General features: G+C 39.1%; 1 protein-coding gene across 2 annotated transcripts in view; it reads left to right on the top strand.

The window, feature by feature from the left end:
• HHAT (hedgehog acyltransferase) overlaps positions 1-19,429 on the top strand; it is a 162,444-nt gene that overhangs the window by 15,816 nt on the left and 127,199 nt on the right. For both annotated transcript variants that reach the window (XM_056357456.1, XM_056357455.1), the window contains exon 8: positions 5,010-5,160. In XM_056357456.1, the coding sequence (XP_056213431.1) occupies positions 5,010-5,160 (151 nt within the window). The remainder of the gene's footprint in view (positions 1-5,009; positions 5,161-19,429) is intronic.

Here is a 19,429-nt window from a genome sequence, read left to right as displayed (position 1 = left end):
GTTGTATTCAGTTTCCTCACTGGCCTGTGTTTTGTGCAAGTATAACCTCCAAGAAGAAATGTTGATCTCTGTACCCAAGAGTACTGAGGGAGCTACTGGAGGAGCTCACCAAGCCACTCCATTGTTTTATCAGCAGCCCTCGCTCACTGGGGAGGTCTCAGAAGACTGGGGGTACCCAGTGTGATGCACATCTACAAAAAGGGCAGGACGGAGGATCCAGGGAACTACAGGCCTGTCAGCCTGATCTTGGTGCTGGGGAAGGTTATGGAGCAGATCACCCAAGTGCCATCACAGGGCACGTGCAGCACAGTCAGGAGATTAGGCCCAGCCAGCCTGGGGTTGTGAAAGGCAGGTCCTGCTTGACAAACCTGTCTCTGATAAACATCTGATAAGATGGCCTGCTGTTGTAGCACACAAAAACTAGTAGGCTGCAACAAGGCTTTTACTGTCTACTGTCTGTGCTGTTTCTCCTTCCTCCAGAGGTCAGGCCACACTGCTCCTCCTCCATCCTCAGTGCTATTTAACTACTTGGTGGGAACGAGCTACAGCTGCACATCGTCCTTGTCAATCAACCCACTGCCTTCGAGGCAAGGTCACAGCTGCATGTTATCAATGCTAATCAACCCACTGCCTCCATTCCTCTACAGCCCGCCTAGTGGATGGGGGAAAGGCTGTGGATATTGTCTTACCTGGACCTTAGTAAAGCCTTTGACACTCTCCCACAGCATCTGCTGGAGAAACTGGCTGCTCATGGCTTGAATGGGTGAACTCTTCACTTGGGTTACAAGCTGGCTAGACACCCATGCCCAAAGAGTGGTGGTGAATGGAGTTACGTCTGGCTGGTGTCTGGTCACAAGTGGTGTTCCCCAGGGCTCAGTACTGGGGCCAGTCCTGTTTAATGTCTTTATCGAGGATCTGAACAAGGGGATTGAGTGCACCCTTAGTAAGTGTGCAGGTGACGCCAGGCTGGGGGGGAGTGTTGATCTGCTTGAGTGTGGAAGGGCTCTGCAGGGGGGGGTCTGGGCAGGCTGGACTGATGGGACGAGGCCAGTTGTAGGAGGCTCAACAAGGCTCAGTACTGGGTCCTGCCCGTGGGTCACAACAACCCCACGCAGTGCTGAAGGCCTGGGGAAGAGTGGCTGGAAAGTGCCTGGTGGGGAAGGACCTGGGGTGCTGGTTGAAGGCTGGCTGGACATGAGCCAGCAGTGTGCCCAGGTGGCCAAGGCGGCCAACAGCATCCTGGTTTGTATCAGAAATACTGTGGCCAGCAGGACCAGGGCGGTGACCGTCCCCCTGTACTCAGCACTGGTGAGGCTGCACCTCGAATCCTGTGTTCAGTTTTGGGCCACTCACTTCAAGAGGGACGTTGAGGTGCTGGAGTGTGTCTAGAGATGGGCAGCGAAGCTTCAGTCAGTTCTGAACTAAGGAGGTCATAGTAGATCGAGTACTGGGGCTCTTGTCAGGGAGGAGTGTCCTGCTGTGAAGAAAATACTGTAGCTGTGTGTAAAGCTTGTCAATAATCTTACTTTTACTGATTAATGGAGCTGGAAACTCTTGATGCCTCTTACGATTGCTGGCGTTATTGCTGAGATACATCTGTAGCCTGTCTGCTCCAGTGTGGAGCCATATTCTTTCATGGAGATCTTAATTTGAGGGAATCCCTGCATATTTTTTTTTTTTCTGTAGAAGAGGCACACAAAAAATAAAGAGAAAGGGTACATGAACTCCTAAAGCCTGATGTTTGTGACTTGGCCCCAAATTCTGAGCTATTTTAAATGTCTGTTTCCTATTAGGCTTGTGCCATGTGTCAGTAACCCTTTTGAAATATGACTGCATATTTATCTCTGATATGTGTTTTCTAATTGAACCTGCCCTGGTAACTTCACAGAAACAAGCATCTACAATTAATGCCATAGGGTCAGTGTAGCTGCAGAAAGGGTAAATTTGTGCTGTTGTGCTCCTAATAAAATTGCCTGCAAAGTTACAATTCTTGACTATGAGTTTTGGTGATGGTTTATGGACAGAAAAATGCTAAGTGTGGTTTCTAATACCTGGATCCAAATCTTTTGTCATTTACTTATGAAAATGTTCTATTTAACTTCTATCAAAAAATATCAGGCAGATTTTTGAGACTATGAAAAATACAAGAAAATCTGAATATTCTAATTTCTAATTATCCTTGAAACAAAGCTTTATGAAACTTCAGAAATGCAGTTTTGCAGTAAATTTAAGGAAGGAAAATATTTGAAGTTCTATAAATGCATTTTTAAAGCATAGGGAAACTTGGAGTGTTTAATAAATTGAAAATACCAATTTCTATGTAAGTTAATTTAATCTGGGACTTCAAACAGCTTGACTGTTGAAGTGCTTGGGTTTAAGATTGTCTTTTTACTTCAACTTTGTATTTTTTTATCCCTTAACACGTTTCAGTTTTAAAAACTGTAACTTTAACAGAATCCTTTGAATTAATTTATTGTGGGGGAAAGATAGCATTTATGCAATACTTTTTTGCTTAGGTGCATTTTTAATATACATTTGATACAGCTTGTTTCCAATTTAAAATAGTGCTTGTGTGTGAGTTCTTTTTAAGCTATAAGTTGAAAATTAGAGAACAAATTATGTGATATTGCTAATGAATTTTAAAAAATTATCTTTGATCTTAAATTTCTTTTTTATTTCATGTTTTAAATCAGGTGAAGCAGTGTGCTTCTGGCTGCTTTGTGCTAAATGGAGCAAATGCAAAGCAGCTGGAATGTCTCAGGTATGCAAGAAGGTTTAAAGCTTGTGCTGTTGCTAATGCAGCCCAGCTGTTGTGTGGCTGTGAATCTTGCCCTTAATTTTCCATGTGTGGCCAGAACTCTGACACAGCTGGCATGAGTTGAAGACTAATGAGAACTTGATCTACGTGTTTTGCTAGGGACCTTCACATTGCTGGTATTGTGAGTCTGAGAGTTGCCGTATGCAGAGTAGCTAGTGCATGCCAGGTAATGATTGGTGATGTTATGTGATGTCTATGTTTCTTTGAGATACCAGTGCTATTGAGCTGTCTACTAGTTAACAGTAAGTACAGCTTAGAGGTATGTTATTGGAGATGGTGAAAATGCTTTTTTTCCCCCCCTGACACTTGCATATCATAACTTTGTATCCAAGAACTTGGAATCTTTCATCGCTGTATTTAAAATCAAATGTGTTGGTTTTGGGTCTCGAGAGTGGTAGTCTGTGTCTCTCAATCTCTTTCCATCATGTGCAGCCAAAGGATTTTGAATTTTACCAGTGTGCAGACAGCTGTGATCTTCCTAATTGGTTTGTGTGGGTGTCAGCATTCAGCTCTCCAATGAAATTTTTCAGAAAAGAAGTGAGAAACTGAATGAGATGGGAATTAAAGCAGAAAGTTGGCTGTATAGATGATTTAGCAGTAATCTAGTGTGTAGCTAATTGGCTAGTATCCAAATTGGGCTTCTGATTGTTTGTTTTTCCTCTGGAGAAGAATGTTATTGAATACTAGATGACTGCTTCCCTGAAGGAAAAGATTCATGTCTAGGTGTTTGGTTCTAACATCGATTTTTATCTTGTATGGCACAACTGTTACTTATATTATGCACGTGGATTATGATATTAAAACTAAAAATGTTGGATTGTAGAAGCAAAAAGCTGGCCACGTGTAGGCCAGTAGGAGTTTTGCAATTTACATTGTTAATGCTAGAATTTCAGCCTAGCTTGTTATATATTTGGGTTTAATTTTTAATGTTGAACTTTTGGTTTTGTCATGCACGGTATACTTGTTAGCAGAATGCAAAAGGAATGTTTTGCTAAAAAGAAAAAAAGCAGATTATTTAAATGTTCATGGACTTGTACTGCTGAAAAGTTTGTCTCCAAGGGAAGTCTGCTGTAAGGTTTTAAAATTACATTGAATATCTGGAAAGGAAGGAGATGCAACAACTACATTTTATAATTTGTTTTACTCTTCCAAATTCTAATAAATTTACTTTCCCTCATTTGGGATTAGATTTTACTTATGTCAGGTGTCAGTCAAGTGGGAAAATTCACCAAAGTTCGTGGAACTTCAGGGTTAACTCTCACCAGTTTCTGCAAAGTTTGGCCTCTGCTTTTTACTGATTTTTTTCTTCTTATGATTATTGGTCAAATACCATTTTATTCAGCAGAAAGCATTCAGAATATTAATAGAATAATCTTGCTTTATCTATAATGCATTCTTAGATTGTTACTTGCATGAGTAATAACTCTAAAAATAGCCAGTATGATTTCCATCTCACATCTGTGAAAGATGCTGTGTTTTGTGCCATACCCTAGGGTTAAGCTGTGAGCCAACACACTGCTGGAATTTTTCCTTTGGAAATCAGGCAGCTAAAGCACCTTAAGGAGGCCTTTTTCCTTTGTGTTTCAAAACTGAAATATGCCTTGAGAGTTATACCAAGTGGAGTTCAGTCTTCTATGCCTCAGCTGCAGCAGGAGGGATCTTGTAGGTGGTGGTTTGGGGAACACAAATAATCTGACAGTACATGGGATGTTTGTGGAGCTGTCAGGATAAGCTGCAAAGATAACCATTTATTATACCTGTTCTGGAGGAACAAGTGAAGAGTGTTTGTTTGGGATTTTTGTCAAAGATAACATTTATTGTCCCTGTGGTACATGTTCAGTCCTTATATCAGTGTGTTCTGATTTTTAGCTCAGGGTAAGTCAGTATTTGTCTTTCATAGCAGTCAGTACCCACAATCCAATGATTTTTGAAAGTGAAACTACAGATGCTTACTTATGCCTTCATATTGGAATGGTGGTACTAGTCTGTGTGTGCGTGCCTAAAGTCATAATTGCATGTGCTTGTGTCCTATAGCTGTTGCAAAAGCAGGTATTGTACATCCCATCAACTGATGATGCTTGCTTTAGTCTTTTGAATAATGGCTGTTTGGAAGTAAGCAACGTTACCAGGTTTTTAAAATATTTCAGGAGTCATTTAAGGTATGATTTTTGTAATATTTTTTTTCTTTTAGGTGGCCTGGCTTTAGCTCAAGTACTATTTTTTTATGTGAAATACCTCGTTCTGTATGGTGTTCCTGCCCTCATTCTTCAAATGGATGGACTCAAACCTCCAGCTCTGCCTTGCTGTGTGAGCCTGATGCACAGTTTCACTAAAATGTGGAGGTTAGTCATTATTGCTTTTCAGATGGTTTATTATTGATATATGGCAGTCAGTGTGTAAGAACATGCATATGTGTGTTTGTGGTCACATACACGTTTGCTTTCGTGTCCTTGTGGTTTTTTCCCTCACCCCCATGATTCATTTTTAGTGCTTTGTAAATGAACTTCAATTTGATGGTTACTTTTTTCACACTGCAGAGGGCAGGGGCAAGCATCCCTTTCAGCTTTTTCATCCTCTTAATTATTAGAATTGCTCAGCCTACTTAGCTTCACTAACATAGCAATTATTCTTTCCAGATATCTATTAAATGGTTCATTTTTCAGTCTTGGTCTAAACCCCACATTTCAGCTAGATATTTGTATGGAGAAGGAAAGAAATGCTTGATTAATCACCCTATGAGGAAAGCTGTAGTTATAACACTCTAGCGTGTAGTCATGCTAGACTCATGCAGCAGAGAAAGTCTTCAACACATTGAAAGTAAGTACTATGAAAAATGGGAATTATTTATAATGTAGGATGAATTTCTGGATCCCCTTTGCTTTTAAAGAGTTTCAGCACAATATTTCACAAAAAAATTTACCAGTTTTGAATCTTACTGTTGCTTTAAATCAGTGTTCACTGAAGTACTTCTGCTGAAAACTCTCCCAGGTGGATTCTGCTTGCTGCTTGGCCTGTGTATATCAGTGGATTCACTTCTTTCCCTTGTTTTCCTCTGCACTGTGTCTGTAGTTCCTTCAGTCAGTGGGATGCTGTGCCCCAGAATTCTAGAAACATTTCCTGAAATGACTTAGACTTGTCAGCTTTTTAGTGCAGAGATTTCTCTTGTTTTGTGTTAGTGCAGAGCCTAGTACAACGGTGCTTACCCTGTTTGGTCTCTGACTGCTTTGTAATACGAATAAAGCTTTTTCATTTTAGTCATAAAAACAGCGGGCCTGCTATTATCAGAGCTTTATTGGATGAGATTTTAATTTTGTTTCAGGTTTGAAGCTAGATGTAATGAGAAGGTTTTGTAGTTTATAATAGTTGGCAACTGTAGGTATGTGGTATTCAAAGAAATGCAGCAGAAATAGAGTGCAGAAAACAGATGAACTGTTAAAAATTATTTGATATACTAGCAAATGCCTTAGTTTAAATTCTCTTTCAGGGTTTGAACTGAATTTATGACCTACAGAGTTAATACAGAAATCTGTGGTTCTTACCAGGCACTCTCCTGAGAGCAGCATCGCTTGGCCTGATGGCCCTCGCAAGCTGAGTTGCAAACAGCAGTGGTTTTTTTTCCCCTGTCTCCCAGTTATTATTCCAGGGAATCTGTGTATTGCTCTGGAGGTGCCAAATGAAACTGAACTTCAGCACAAATACTAATGACACTGCTGTGTCAGGTAGTTGTAACAGACCGTGAAAAGGTACTTTCTGCCTGTGAAGATGTGTGATGTATCACAGTAAAAGCATTGTGTATTCTTTGAAAAATATTCATAACACTCAGAAGAAAATTGAAACTAGTTTCTAAGTAGAAAGTTTAATTATTTTTTTTAAAGGAAAAAGTGCCAACTGCTGGTATTTACCATTTGCCCAAGTATTGCATTCATATGTGTATCAACATTCACTGCCAGAAATAATCCCGTCTATGAGATAATTTTATTTTTTTGTTGGCTTTGAAGGCTGAAAAAATCAGTCCCACCAGCAGGGTGGATAGTAGAATTTCCTGTGGCTGCTAGTGATTTATGGGTCATTTTCAATTATCTAAGAAATCTCATGTAGCTTACCCTCTGAATCTGTGAATTACGATGCCCTCATGCCTTTACAGTTAAACTTTTCAATCACTAGTACCTAGAGGCTTTGCAGTCTTCTTATGTGTTTTGGTATGTTATAAAGGAATGTCAGTGTTAGAAGTGGGAATAGCCTTTGTTTTTAAAATGACTGTCTGAACTGGACAGGAATTGTGGAAATGATGGGCTTAGCATAAAAGCTAGCAAAAACTGATGAAAGCAAATAGCTTGTGTTGTAAAGCTTTATGAACAGTGACACTGTGTTTCCTTAAAGTGCTAAATACTTTTTTGTAGTTTGTGACTATGTGGGCTTTTATGTGAATGTTCCTAACAACTTTATCAGAGTGGGTCAAACTTAAATGTACTTAAATGTTAATAACATAGTGCCTAGTTTTAAGCTGGTAGAGTTAGGAGGTTTGTACCAGACCATTTTCATAAAATAGTAGCCTGGTAAAACTCATTAAAGACTCCCAGGACCAGGCTGGGAAATGGAGTGGGGTGGAATGAGCCAGATGACATGGAGTGCACCACTGTTACCTGCTGGCTGGCATCTGGGAGGCTGCTCAGAGAAAAGTGTGTGTGTATGCTTGGCTTGCTCTTGCACTTCTTGCTGGTGTCCACTTTAGGGTACTGTCAGAAACAGGGTATTATGCTAGCTAGGCTTTTGGAAGATCCCGTATTGCTATTTTTATCTCTCAAAGCTATTAGCAGTGCAGATTTTGAAGGAGAGAAGGTAGCCTGAGGAGAAACACAAAAGGAACATAACAATGTTAAGGAATGCAAATACACTAATAAGGAGTCTTCCACCACCACCTGGTGTCCTTTGAGCATAACAACAAAGCTTTTGATCTTACACATCAAGACCAGGGTCACTTATAATCAGTACATGCTGACATAATTTGCTCTGCAATACAGCAGGTGGAAGAGCTTTCAGTCAGGAAGGTAAGAAAGATACCATAGTATGTCTAAAATTTCTGGAGCTGAAAAGCAAAGCAGGTATTAGAAAACCAAATTGGGTACTTTGCCTCCCTATTTATGGTACTAAACAACAAAACACATTGTGTCCATTCAAACTTAAAACCAAAAGAATTTAATTAAAAAGGAGTTATCAACTTTATAGTAGAATCTGCCTAATTTGCATTGTATTTCATCAAGACAATCCCAGCATCAAAAAATCAGCAATCCTGTTTATCATCTCAAGACAAATACAGGTGTTCAATGTGTTATTGTGGTTTCATTTTACCAGTATTATCATTATCTTGCTAAATATGCAGCTATATAGCTAATAATTGCATGATAAATTTATTACTATTCAAAAGCTTGATTATAGCTGTGAAAAGGAGTTTCTGAGCTCCTGATTTCCAGATAGGGCAGCAGTTCAGTGACATACCAACTTAAAGTTTTTAATGTCTGCTTTATCTTAAGCCATAAGGAATTAAAACTTTTGTTTTTTACCAAGGTTAAAAGCAAGGTCATTACTCATGTGAGAGCAACCAGTGGTGTTGGAAACGTGACTGCTTTTAAAGAATTGGTCAAGGCTGATGCCTGCCATACAACCTCTTAGGTGGGGGCGTGGAGGAGTGGTGTGGGGTTGAATTGTGTAGGGTAGCTAGAAAAAGCTGTGCTACTGCTGACACTTGCAAATCAGACCAATCTGGAAAAATATCCTAGTGAAAGAGTAAAGGTGTGGAAACTACAGAAACAATAGGTAGCACGTAACTAAATCCTGTATCGCTTTTGACACACTGGTAAATGACTGGCAATATATTCCACAAAGAAACTTAGTTTGTAAATCAGGACAAGATTTAGCACAGATGCTGTGTGTGGAAAAACCATGCTTCCATTTTTATGTTTCCATACTTGTGTTACAGAGTGTGGCAAGTGCTTTTTTGCAAAGATGTTGGACACATTGATCAGATGTATTTTGACATGCTATGGGAACAGCATGGCATAAGAAACCAGTTATTTCTGGTCATAGACTGACACAAAATGCGCAGAAGCACAACTCTTCTGCCTTTCCACCTTAAAATTTGCACATTACCAAGTATCTTATCCCAAAATAATAGAGGCAAATTTGTTGGGGACAAATTGTGCTAAGACTTTTTGCATGTTTAATATAGGTTAGCCTCAGCAAGGGTAGAGGTTCTTCAAGAAGACATTAAGAAGTAGAATTTGAAAGGTAGATTTCACAGGAAGCAGAATTTCACCCAGTATAAAGAGAATGGAGTTGAAGAAATGCTTCCAGATAAAAAATAAAATAATGCAATGATGGAGAAAGATCTGGCCATTTTCAACTACTATACTGAAAGTTCTAGACTCCACCTTGTATTTAATACCCCGATTCTTGACCAGACTGGAGTCTGACATAAGTCAGCCCCTCCATTTTCTTGTGTGCTAATGGGTGGACTAGGAGGGCTGTATTTTGCATGTACAGACACATACACACTTTTATATGAACATATGTTTATGTTCACACAGATGTTTTGGTGACATCCAAAAATGGCATCTGGGTTATGATTTGAAAGAAACTGTCAGGGATTCAGTCTGGTTTACGTGCATCATTATTGCAAAAGCATTGCTTGCCTTATATGAGAAAAGTGGTCTATATGCAAGGTTTCAGTGAATTGCTCCAAATTATGGATTAGAATTTTGCTGTAGGCTCATCATATTCTCTGCTATAACCATGCCATAGAAAATGGATCTACAAATGAAAATACCTCATCTGCCTTTTTCTTTCTCATCCTGATACCTTTTGTCTATCTTCACTGTTGTTCTTGAAACCTTCCCTGCTCTGGAAACAGTTCCTTCTGTATGTCTATCAGAAAGGGCCATACAGGGTATTTTCCCTTCTTTTCAGGTTCGTTTCTGGGTAAGTCTGCTACTGGTGTTATGTGTGAGTGTGAGCACAAGAGATCACTGTGACCATATGCAGTAATTTTGGAATGCTGAACGCAAGCAAAAATTTACCATCTCTTACTTCTGGCTTAAACACTTGATAATATTTACATCTATTTGCCTATTCTTAGTTTGTGGTGAGGATCGGAATAGACTTTTAAACATGGAAAATTGATTTTCTGACCTGGAGGGGGCAGGGAAGAAGTGATTTTTAGTCTCTTTTCACCTGTGCTTCTCATGGTCTCAGCCCAGTTTATCATGTACTTCCCTTCTTTGGGCTTCTGACTTTTGTATTAGAATAAATTATTTTGGGAGTTAATTCTTAAATATATCAAGACAAGTGACTGAAAGGCTTTATGTTATAAGATATCATTAAAGAAATTTAAATAAGATCAGAAATGGTGTTTCTGTCAGTGCTTGATTTGGGAGGCTTGCCTCCTGAAATTCCCAAATAGCCGATGTCTGGCACAAGTTAACACAAACATAGCTGTCCAGCTGTCACTTTGCTACAGCCATGTGCAGTCTGGATGACATCCCTGCCTCTGGGCTCAGAAAAAGGTGCCTTTACAAGGGGCTTGTATTCTACCAAATTCCTGTGGGAAGCTCTTGCTTTCTGTTTGAGTATCGTAGGGCTCCTTTGCTGTGGTGTTTCTGGATAAATTGATAGATTGTCTGAAATTTGAGATAGCAGGTTTTCTCCCTAAGATTCTCCTTCCTATGAGTGTTGTTCTGTGATTATATGCTAGTAATGACAGCAAATAGCTGTCATGCAACCTGTCATTCAGAGGTAATTACAGGTAAAGAGGAAGGAGCTAAATGATGGGTCAGACTCCTTCCCATGGCAGGTAAGAGTCATTTAAGTTGCAAATCCCTAACAGTTTTCATGAGGGAAGGAGAGGTAGGCAGTGAATAAGAACTCCACATCTCCACGGTAGCATGGAGAAGGGACTCAGCAGGAATCACCCAGAGCATGGTAGAAGCTTGAATGGCACACCCAGACCTGTGGCTCAGACCTCTTGCCCACCTTGCTGTAGCAGGAGTTGCAGCAGCAGCTGCTTCCCAAAACTGCCAGAGGACCTTCACTGGGGTTCTGCACCTTGGGAGGGGATGCTGTCTGGGGATCAGAGCAGGGATGCTGGGCCAAGCCTACTTGTGCTATGAACAGAGAATGATGTTTTAAGTGCTATAAAAGAAAGCCCTAGCAGGCAGCTTCAAGAGGATCAGTTATTTTGAGGTGGTTTGTTTTTTATCTATCCTGTATTCTAGACAGCTGTTTCTGAAAGCTTTCTACTACCATGCCTCTGATGGAACTTACCCAGCAGCTGAAACTGAGACAAGAAAAGGAAGGACAGGTTTATGCGTATTTCCCTTTCTCTTGGAGATTGGGAGTGTCACTTCTGGTATATTTGCAACCTTAGATTTTTTTCAAAGAGAAAGTTGTTCAGTGTGTTTTAGACTGTGTATCAGGTAAAACAAAAATGGCTTTTGATGATCTAGTTTCTCACTGGTTTTAATCTTAAAAATGTTAGTGCTGCAGCATTTCTATTTAAAAATCAAAAGGCACCTTTTCCCCACCCAATATTTTTAAAAGTGATCTTGAATTATGAAAAAAAATATTTAAAAGCATAGTTTGATTAAATAAATTACACCCACAGTTTTGAAGTGGCCTGGTGCTCGTGACTAAGAGGAAATTGTACTGAAACCTTAAGAAGAAATCAGTATTTCCAAAGTGTGCAGAAGTCCAAATACATCAATGCCCATGAGCCATGTTAAGCCTCCTTTGGCAAACTGCAACACCCTGAAGTCATAAGATCTGGTTTGTGTGTCCTGTGTGGACAAGTACACCAAATTGGATCCCAAATCGGTAGTAAAAATAACATGTATAAGAACAGTTTTTCATGGAAAGCTTGTGTTTGCATAGATTTGTGGATGATGTGCCTTAAAAAGCTTAAAGAATACTATATTTCATTCTTGAGAAGTTTTTACAGGGTCTTTGAAGATGCTGGGTGAGAGTCTCAGACAGAAAAGGGTTCTTTTTTCCTTCTGCTGGTGTGTAAGGACCAGGGTTTAAAGTAAGGCACATCTCTCTGTATGTCCTGGCCACCTACAACCCCTGTGGTACTTGTAAGCAGTATGCTCTTGTGTGAAATACACAGCTGCTATGCAGAGTAACAGCTGGAGTCAGGGGGGTCTTTTGAAGAGAACCCTCCTTAGAAAGTCTGTGGAGCTATGTGTAACTTAAATGTTACATCTGCTTACCAATATCAGAATACTTAAGCTGTTTGCCCCAAAGTTGGGTATTTAATTGCAGAATTAGTGCACAATTTTGGTAGTGGAATAACTTGTTTCCAAGTTGAAAATTAACCCTTTTCCTGACTTACTGACTTGTTATATTTTTCAGTAACTGTTGGGATGCTTAAAACCGAACATTGATCTGTGACTCATTATTTTTAGCTAATGTCACCTAAATAGATGATAGACACTTTAGTCCTGGACTGGTTAGTCATTCTTTTGCCGATAGAGACAAAAAAATTAACTGCTTCTGATGTCAGCCAAATTAGTGCATGCTACAGTTCTTACCTACTGTACAGCTCATTTTGCTGGTTATATTAAAGCTTTAAAAGGCTCCTTAAATCTCTTCTGTAGAGAAAAAAAAAATTGTCTCTTTGGAGTGTAAAAAGAGACAATAATGAAGCGTACTAATCCTTCTTGGGTCTAAATTGCATAATTATTGGAAACTTATTTGCATAGTGACTGGTTTGTTACTGTAACTTGAATTTTTTTAACAAACAAGCTAAGCCCACCTACTGCTGATCACCCAAGAAGCCCATTCTTCACAGTATTTGACATGAGCTCTGCATAGATACGAATATTACTGCTGCTCACTACCACTGTAGAAAATGAGTAATGACTATTAATAAACTTCATTGTTCCATTTGCAGTAAAGATAGGGAACTCATAATAATTGGACAATCGCACTGCATTGCAAGAGTCTTGAGGAAGACTGAAGAACTTACCCTATGGGAGTTTGCCGCTAATAAAGGGCATTAGGTTTCATCACTCTCCGTGAGCTACCACAGGCTTTTGAAGAATCAGGGAAGGTATAAAATTAAAGTAATATTTCTTTTGAAAGGTTCTAGGAGAGAATACAGAAGTAACGGAATACAAAGAAGATTTGCTCTTTTTAAGAAAAGTATCTGCTGAACTGTATCACCAAGATCCAATGTGATGGATCTGTGAGAAACAGAACTAATTTGTCTTAAAGCCTCCTAAGTGGGCAAACCTGTGCGTAATCTTACATGAACATCGGCAATGACTGATGTCTGCTTAAAATTCTGCTTGTCTCTCTGGTCAGGAGATTGCAGGGGTGGGGGGAAGTTGCTGTGTTAGATCATTAAAACTTTCCTCAGACTTTCTGGTATAATACAGATTGTGTGTTTAAATTAAAATGAAACAACAAAACATCTTAGATTATGGATACAATTTTTAGGCTTGAGACCACGAGCAGTTTGTGTAGTCTCCTTATGTGGTCCACAAAAGAACTTTCTTCTTGCAGCTATCTTACTGTAGATAATTTTTGCTGTGCAGGTCTGCAGCCTGGGGTTCCAACTAATAACTGAAACTACAGATTTGGGACTTACTGATATTTTCTACTCGGAGGTGAAGGTGCCTTTAACAAAGTGTATACCAAAGTTTGACTGTATCCTGTGTTATACAGGCTGCCAGAGTCAGTCCAGGTATTTCTGCCTCTGTTGAAATCGGTGAGGGTTTTGCTGCTGATTTTGACTGGGTCAGTATTTCACTGTGGATTTCCACTTCTCATAGGTACAGGAAGCCCTAGCTTCTCCCTGCAATGCTATGCAGGAAATCCTTCACAAGTAAAATGTCTAGGGTTTGTTCTGTTTACCCTTAAATTAATCACATATTTACAAAGTACTGTTTTTGTGAGGTAAGGTGAATATTTACACATTGGCTGTATTGGTCCTGAAGAGCTCCACAGCAGTGAGTGGGAACTCTGGATGGAGGCACGTAGCACAAGCTGAATGCAGTGGCAGCTTTGGTTTTTCTAATAATGGGGGAAACCAAAAGGCAACCTGGTACTGCTGAATCATTCCAGGAAGAAACAGAACAGAAGTTCAAAGTGTTTTATCTAAGTATGTAGTGTTAAAATTCTAGCATATACTTAAGTAAGTGTCAGAGAATATGATAGATATCTTCATGTATATACAAGTCCTGCTTATTATTAATGTAACAAGAAATTGCTTGTCAAAGACATGATATAAAAGCATTTGACAGTCTTCATATTTTTTCTTTAAAAGAACAGATTTATCTTTTTTACTTTTAACTGCATTTTTACATTGAGACAAAAGAGAGCTACTACTAGTTTGCTGCATTGCAGGTGGTTAAAACTTAAAATCAAAGCTTGCAAAGAAAAGACAGTCTATTGAAGCTTGAGATCTAGGCTTAAGTAGTTCTTAAAATCTTGATGTTTAAAAGAATGTTGCGTTTCATTAAACAGGAGTTTTCTCATTGGATTGAGCCAGGATTTGCTTCATTGTATGTTGCGTGGTAAGAATGGTGATGTTTTGGTTTTACATAGGAAATGATAGGAAAGCCAAAAGAGCTCCATATTATGTGTTTTTTTCTGATTCCAACGCCATATCAGTGGGAATACTGGAAAATCTATGTGGGTGAAATTCACCAAGTGTCTTGCACTAATTAAAAGACCAAAGTAAAAATGAGAACTCCAAGAACATGCTTGTATGTGGCAAGAGTCCCCAGAAAATGTGATGTGACTTTCAAGGTTCAGTGTCCAAAAGTATATTCTATAGTTTAGGTAGCAGATCCAAATGAGTGGTTGTATTGTAGTGGATCTCTTTTTTTTTTTTTTTTTTTTATCATGCATCTTCCCATCTTCATTTTAAAAACAAACAAGACTAAACAGTCTGGGCTTTTTAGATGAATATTTTCAGTTTGCTTGCTATATTTTATTTCTACTGTAAAATATCTTGTGGCAACTTGATTTTTGTTTTTCTGTTTTAGGTTGTGCATCTGTTTTCTAAATAGTGTATCCTAGTGTGGTGGCAGTTAATAGGAAGTGTGCTGATTGTCACTGAAGAGACAAGCTTTGCTGTGAAGGTGTAGGTTTCAAGTAAACTTGCAGAAAACAGTATGTCTGAATCCATGCAAGTTGTAGACAGGCAAAAGTGTCTTAAAAATATGGATGGCTTTCCCAGATCTTTAATAATGATGATGATGAAGCAATTGGTAGCAGTCACTACCTGAAAAATACTTAGTCTACTAGGCGTACCCCCTCTAGGGAATTTGCTTCAGTAAATTTTATAGTTCACTGAGACATTAAATAATAGCAGTTACAAAACCTGCATATAGACTTTGCTATCTGCTTTCCCTGTAGTAATCTTATCTTCAGCAAGACTCTAAAACATGTTTGAGACTTATGTTGCACACTTGTAATTACTTGTAACTTGGAAGCTTTCATCTTTGAGGGCTTGCCAGTTGGGGAGGTTGCCACGGGCAGCATTGGAAGACAGATGAGCAGAAGTAGGAGGATCCAGAAATAAATGGTGGGGCATCTGTCAGGGGAATTCTGTCATTTACACAGTCTCTTGGGCATTCTGGCTCCAAGATATTGCTTGACAAGGAGGAACAATGAAGCAACTTAAAAGCATTGTGCCAGTGAAGGCAACTGTCATTCAGTGACCTCTCTGTCTCCAGTGCAAAATGTCCTGATGTGAGAGACTCTTAGTCAGCAGCTCACCGGCAAAATGCCAGATACATTTGCAAAGGCTGCTAATGGAAGTGCTGGTCTTGCAAACACTGTTCTGTGGTTAAATAGGACGGGCTACCCTGAGGATATGTGAATGAGTTACACTTTCTAATGTCAAGTTTAGCCATATTTGTAAAAGGAAGTGTGGAGGGCCATTCTTGAAATGTTGCAGCGACTACAATACTTCTTTTGAGAGATGTTAAATACCCACAGGGTAGAGTGCTGAAGCTATAACAAATAATCCACTTGCTGGATCATCACCATAGATGGCAACTAGTCTAGCTGATTTTAAGAGATTTAAGTGCAATTATTGTTTGCCTCAGTGAAATGTAGGGTAGTGCTGCTGCTTGAACTCCTCCTCTGCTTACAGAAACTACACCATTCCTTCCTGCATTCAAAAGTGTTCATGTTCCAGCAGCAACATGACTGTTTTTAACGCATCTAGGATGTTTCTGTCTGCAATGCAGTATGGTCTGTGGGCACACAGTATCACATTTACCTGTCTCCATATATGTTACTGATTTCGAACTCTTTAAAATGGCAAGCTATCTACCTAGATCTATTCCCCATAAGGAAGGGCCCAAAGTTAGAATCGTGCCGCTATCTGCTTTTTCAGAGTGGTGGTATGCCATCTGCTTGCAGTGGGTATCTTTGCTGAAGTGCATGGTTAGCCAAATACTTCCCAGATTATGCTAAATGTTGCATGATTTGTTGTGTTTTGTTTCCAGGAATAGTGTGCAGCCCAGCAGTCCTTCAGGAGGAACTGACAGAAAACAAAGCTGTGCTGCTTTCTCTTCAGCACATGGTTTCAAAATATGGATATGGAAAATCAGGGTTTGGCAACTCCAATTACTGCAATTAGTTTCATAAAAAATGGTTCTAGTAATGAGTTTAAATTGATTCATATGATCCTGACAGGTGCTTGGCACTTAAGTTTTTTTGGCTGTAAGTTATTGGGAATGAGGTCTCACAGTCAAACCTTGTGATTTGGGGGTCCTTTAGCCATCATACTGGAATTACGAATTGTAGTCCCTAATGCTGCTAATGAGTAGCAGTTTTCATCTAGGTAGGTGTGGCATCAGGTCCTTGAATCACATTGGTTGGCAAAACATCATTGAATTTAAAAGTTGTATACTGAAGGTTCAAACAACTCCTCTGCTGAGGAATTGGAGTTTAGACCTCAGCTAAAGGAACACACAGCCTTGTGGAAAGTGGGACCCATACGCAATCCATCGGATAACATGCTTGTAAAGAGTGCTGACCGGGGTGGGCATTTGGATGAAAATGCTCGGGAGCAAGTCTGTTGCTGTGTGTCAATCTGTAGCTCCACTAGGAGCCACCGTGTCTGCTGACCTGTGCTGAGCTCAGGGCATCTGTCCAGGAAAGTGTGAACAAGGTCCTAGAAGGTCCTGACCAGTTTTTGATCCTGATATATATCAGCATGCACCAGCTTGCAATAGGCAGATACACTTGAAGAACCATGCACTCTTTAAGTGGCAAGTGGTGAGCACAGGACTTCAAAATAAGGTCCAACTATAAAGAAATTGAACAGATGGAAATCTCAGAGTGAGTCTAAAGTACCTATGACACAAGAGGGAAACAGATGATTGGCTTCACTGATACCCTAATTGCAGCATGAACAGCAACTTACCACAGTTTTACTCATTTGTCTTTCAGATACGTATATATGCCTTTTTGTATCCTGGGGACAAAAAGGTTTTTGTACCTTTTTTTCCCTGGAAATCATCAGATTGACAATTTCAGTGCATGTGCTATTGCTACTGACTATGGTTCATACCAGCATGTTTCTGCCTTTTCATATCTTTTCTATATAAAAGGACTCTTTACTTCTCTCCCATCAGCTTTGTGCTGAATGCAAATTTGGAGGCACCTCGTTGCATTATGCATTTAGCTTTCAAAGCAGAAACCACATGTCTAAAATAATTCTGAAAATGTACCTTGAGGAGAGATATGTGTGCTTGCAGGCAGATATTTCAAAGATTATATTTTGGAAAAGGTCCTTGTTAGTTTAGTGTATGTATATTGTTGGTCACCCATTTCTAGTTGATGTACTGGGAAAAGACGAATTTGATTAGGAAAGATTATATGTATAATCTTTTGTTGAAATGTATCAGAAAGTAGAACTTCATGCTTAACAAAAGCATTAGTTGTGTACAGAACTGATTGAAAACTGCCCTTCAGAGGAATGCAATTAGAGTTGTTTTTATAAAGTAAATAGCTATTGAATTGTCTGTAATGAGCAACATGATTATGAAATGGAGGTTAAATATATCTCCCCTTTATTGTTCCACTGACTAGTCAAGATTTTGCTCTCTTCAAAGACTGCATTACTATTTTGAAAAACTAGATTTTACCCATTATTTCTCCAAAAATTTAAGTATTATTTTGCTACTGACATTTTAGCAGTGTAAGGAATTTAACTGGCAGAGCATTTTTTACTTGTATTGCTATGGATATCCTTTCCCTTGTTATTTTAGATTTTAATTAAAACCTTTATTTCAGAAAATTGTGCTCGTTATAGGATTTCAAAAAGCATTTGTGAAACTTTTATGTAACTGAGGCATCCTAAATTGCAGGGGCTACCAGATAAATCCTGTATTTTGCAGAGAAGCTCAGGATCAAATACACTGTTTGAAGCTGATTATAAACCATATTGCTATGTCAAGTAAATATGGGTGTACTTAGATAATCATGTCTGTGTGGTGTATAATTGTGGCAGGTGTAATTGAGTTAATTGTGGCGACACCCTGTTGTGCCTGATAGGTGGATTCCTGTGATGTTGAAGGGGATCATTATGAAATGTTTAGTAGAAATGCAATGTGATAACTTGTTCTTTTTTCATTTAATGAAGTTGCTTACTCCACCCTGAGTTGCAGTCTGAACATTGCTATACAAACCCTTTTTACCCCTTTATATTTCCATCTGAGAACAGAAGGATTAATTACAACTACCAGATCTGTTTCCATTGCTACTTCACTGTACTTTAACTTCACTTGTAGACTTAAATACAGTACGTATTTAAATATGAACAAGTAGAACAGCTGAAAGAGTCTGTGATAGTGTTTTGTCAAAACCAGCCTCTAGCTTTTCAGTATTTTTGCCTTGCACACTCTCTATTCGTTATCCTAGGTGCTTAAAAGTGTATGTACCCAATATCCATAGCCTTAAGCAATCCCAACTATTTTTTTTCATTTACAGTTTGAATTTGTTTGGCCTTGTTCTTGCTTTTAGAACTAATCAATTACACTATCCTAAGGTGATTTTAAGATCTAGGTGCACACTTTGATTCTACTGTATATTCTCAAAATTCTGTTGGTCATAGTGTAGTTAATTTTTTTAACTGGCTGCTTACACTGAGAATTCAGGATCTTAGGTAGTATCAGTACAGCATCCATCTTAGGAATAATGGACCTAGTGAGGCTTTCATCTTTTTTCCTTCTTTTCATTTATTCTAATAAATTGGTTCTATGCATGTTCATTTTTAATACTTATTGAATACTTTGTGGATATATTTCCATCAGTAAAGCCTGCATGAAATAAAGTATAAAGCTTTTTTTTAATAACAAGTGCATTATGTTTTGGTAACGGTGAAAAATGAGAGAAAAGATGGCATTGAAGTCCACAGCAAAGGTCTAATTTTCCCTCCCTGTCTGAGCCCACTCTGCCTCAACTTTGTCCACTCAACTTCCTTCAGCTCTGATCATCTCAGCTTAGCAGGATCATTCAGTTTCCATGTTCGTTGTAGGCCAAAGCCCTTTGGCTTCTCATTCGTTGTCAAGAGTGGTGGTACTGTTATGCGCC

The sequence above is a fragment of the Falco biarmicus genome, chromosome 12 (assembly GCF_023638135.1).
Source record: "Falco biarmicus isolate bFalBia1 chromosome 12, bFalBia1.pri, whole genome shotgun sequence".
NCBI lineage: Eukaryota > Metazoa > Chordata > Aves > Falconiformes > Falconidae > Falco > Falco biarmicus.
The sequence above is the reverse complement of the archived record's forward strand: the minus strand, read 5'-3'. Positions and strand labels throughout refer to the sequence as shown.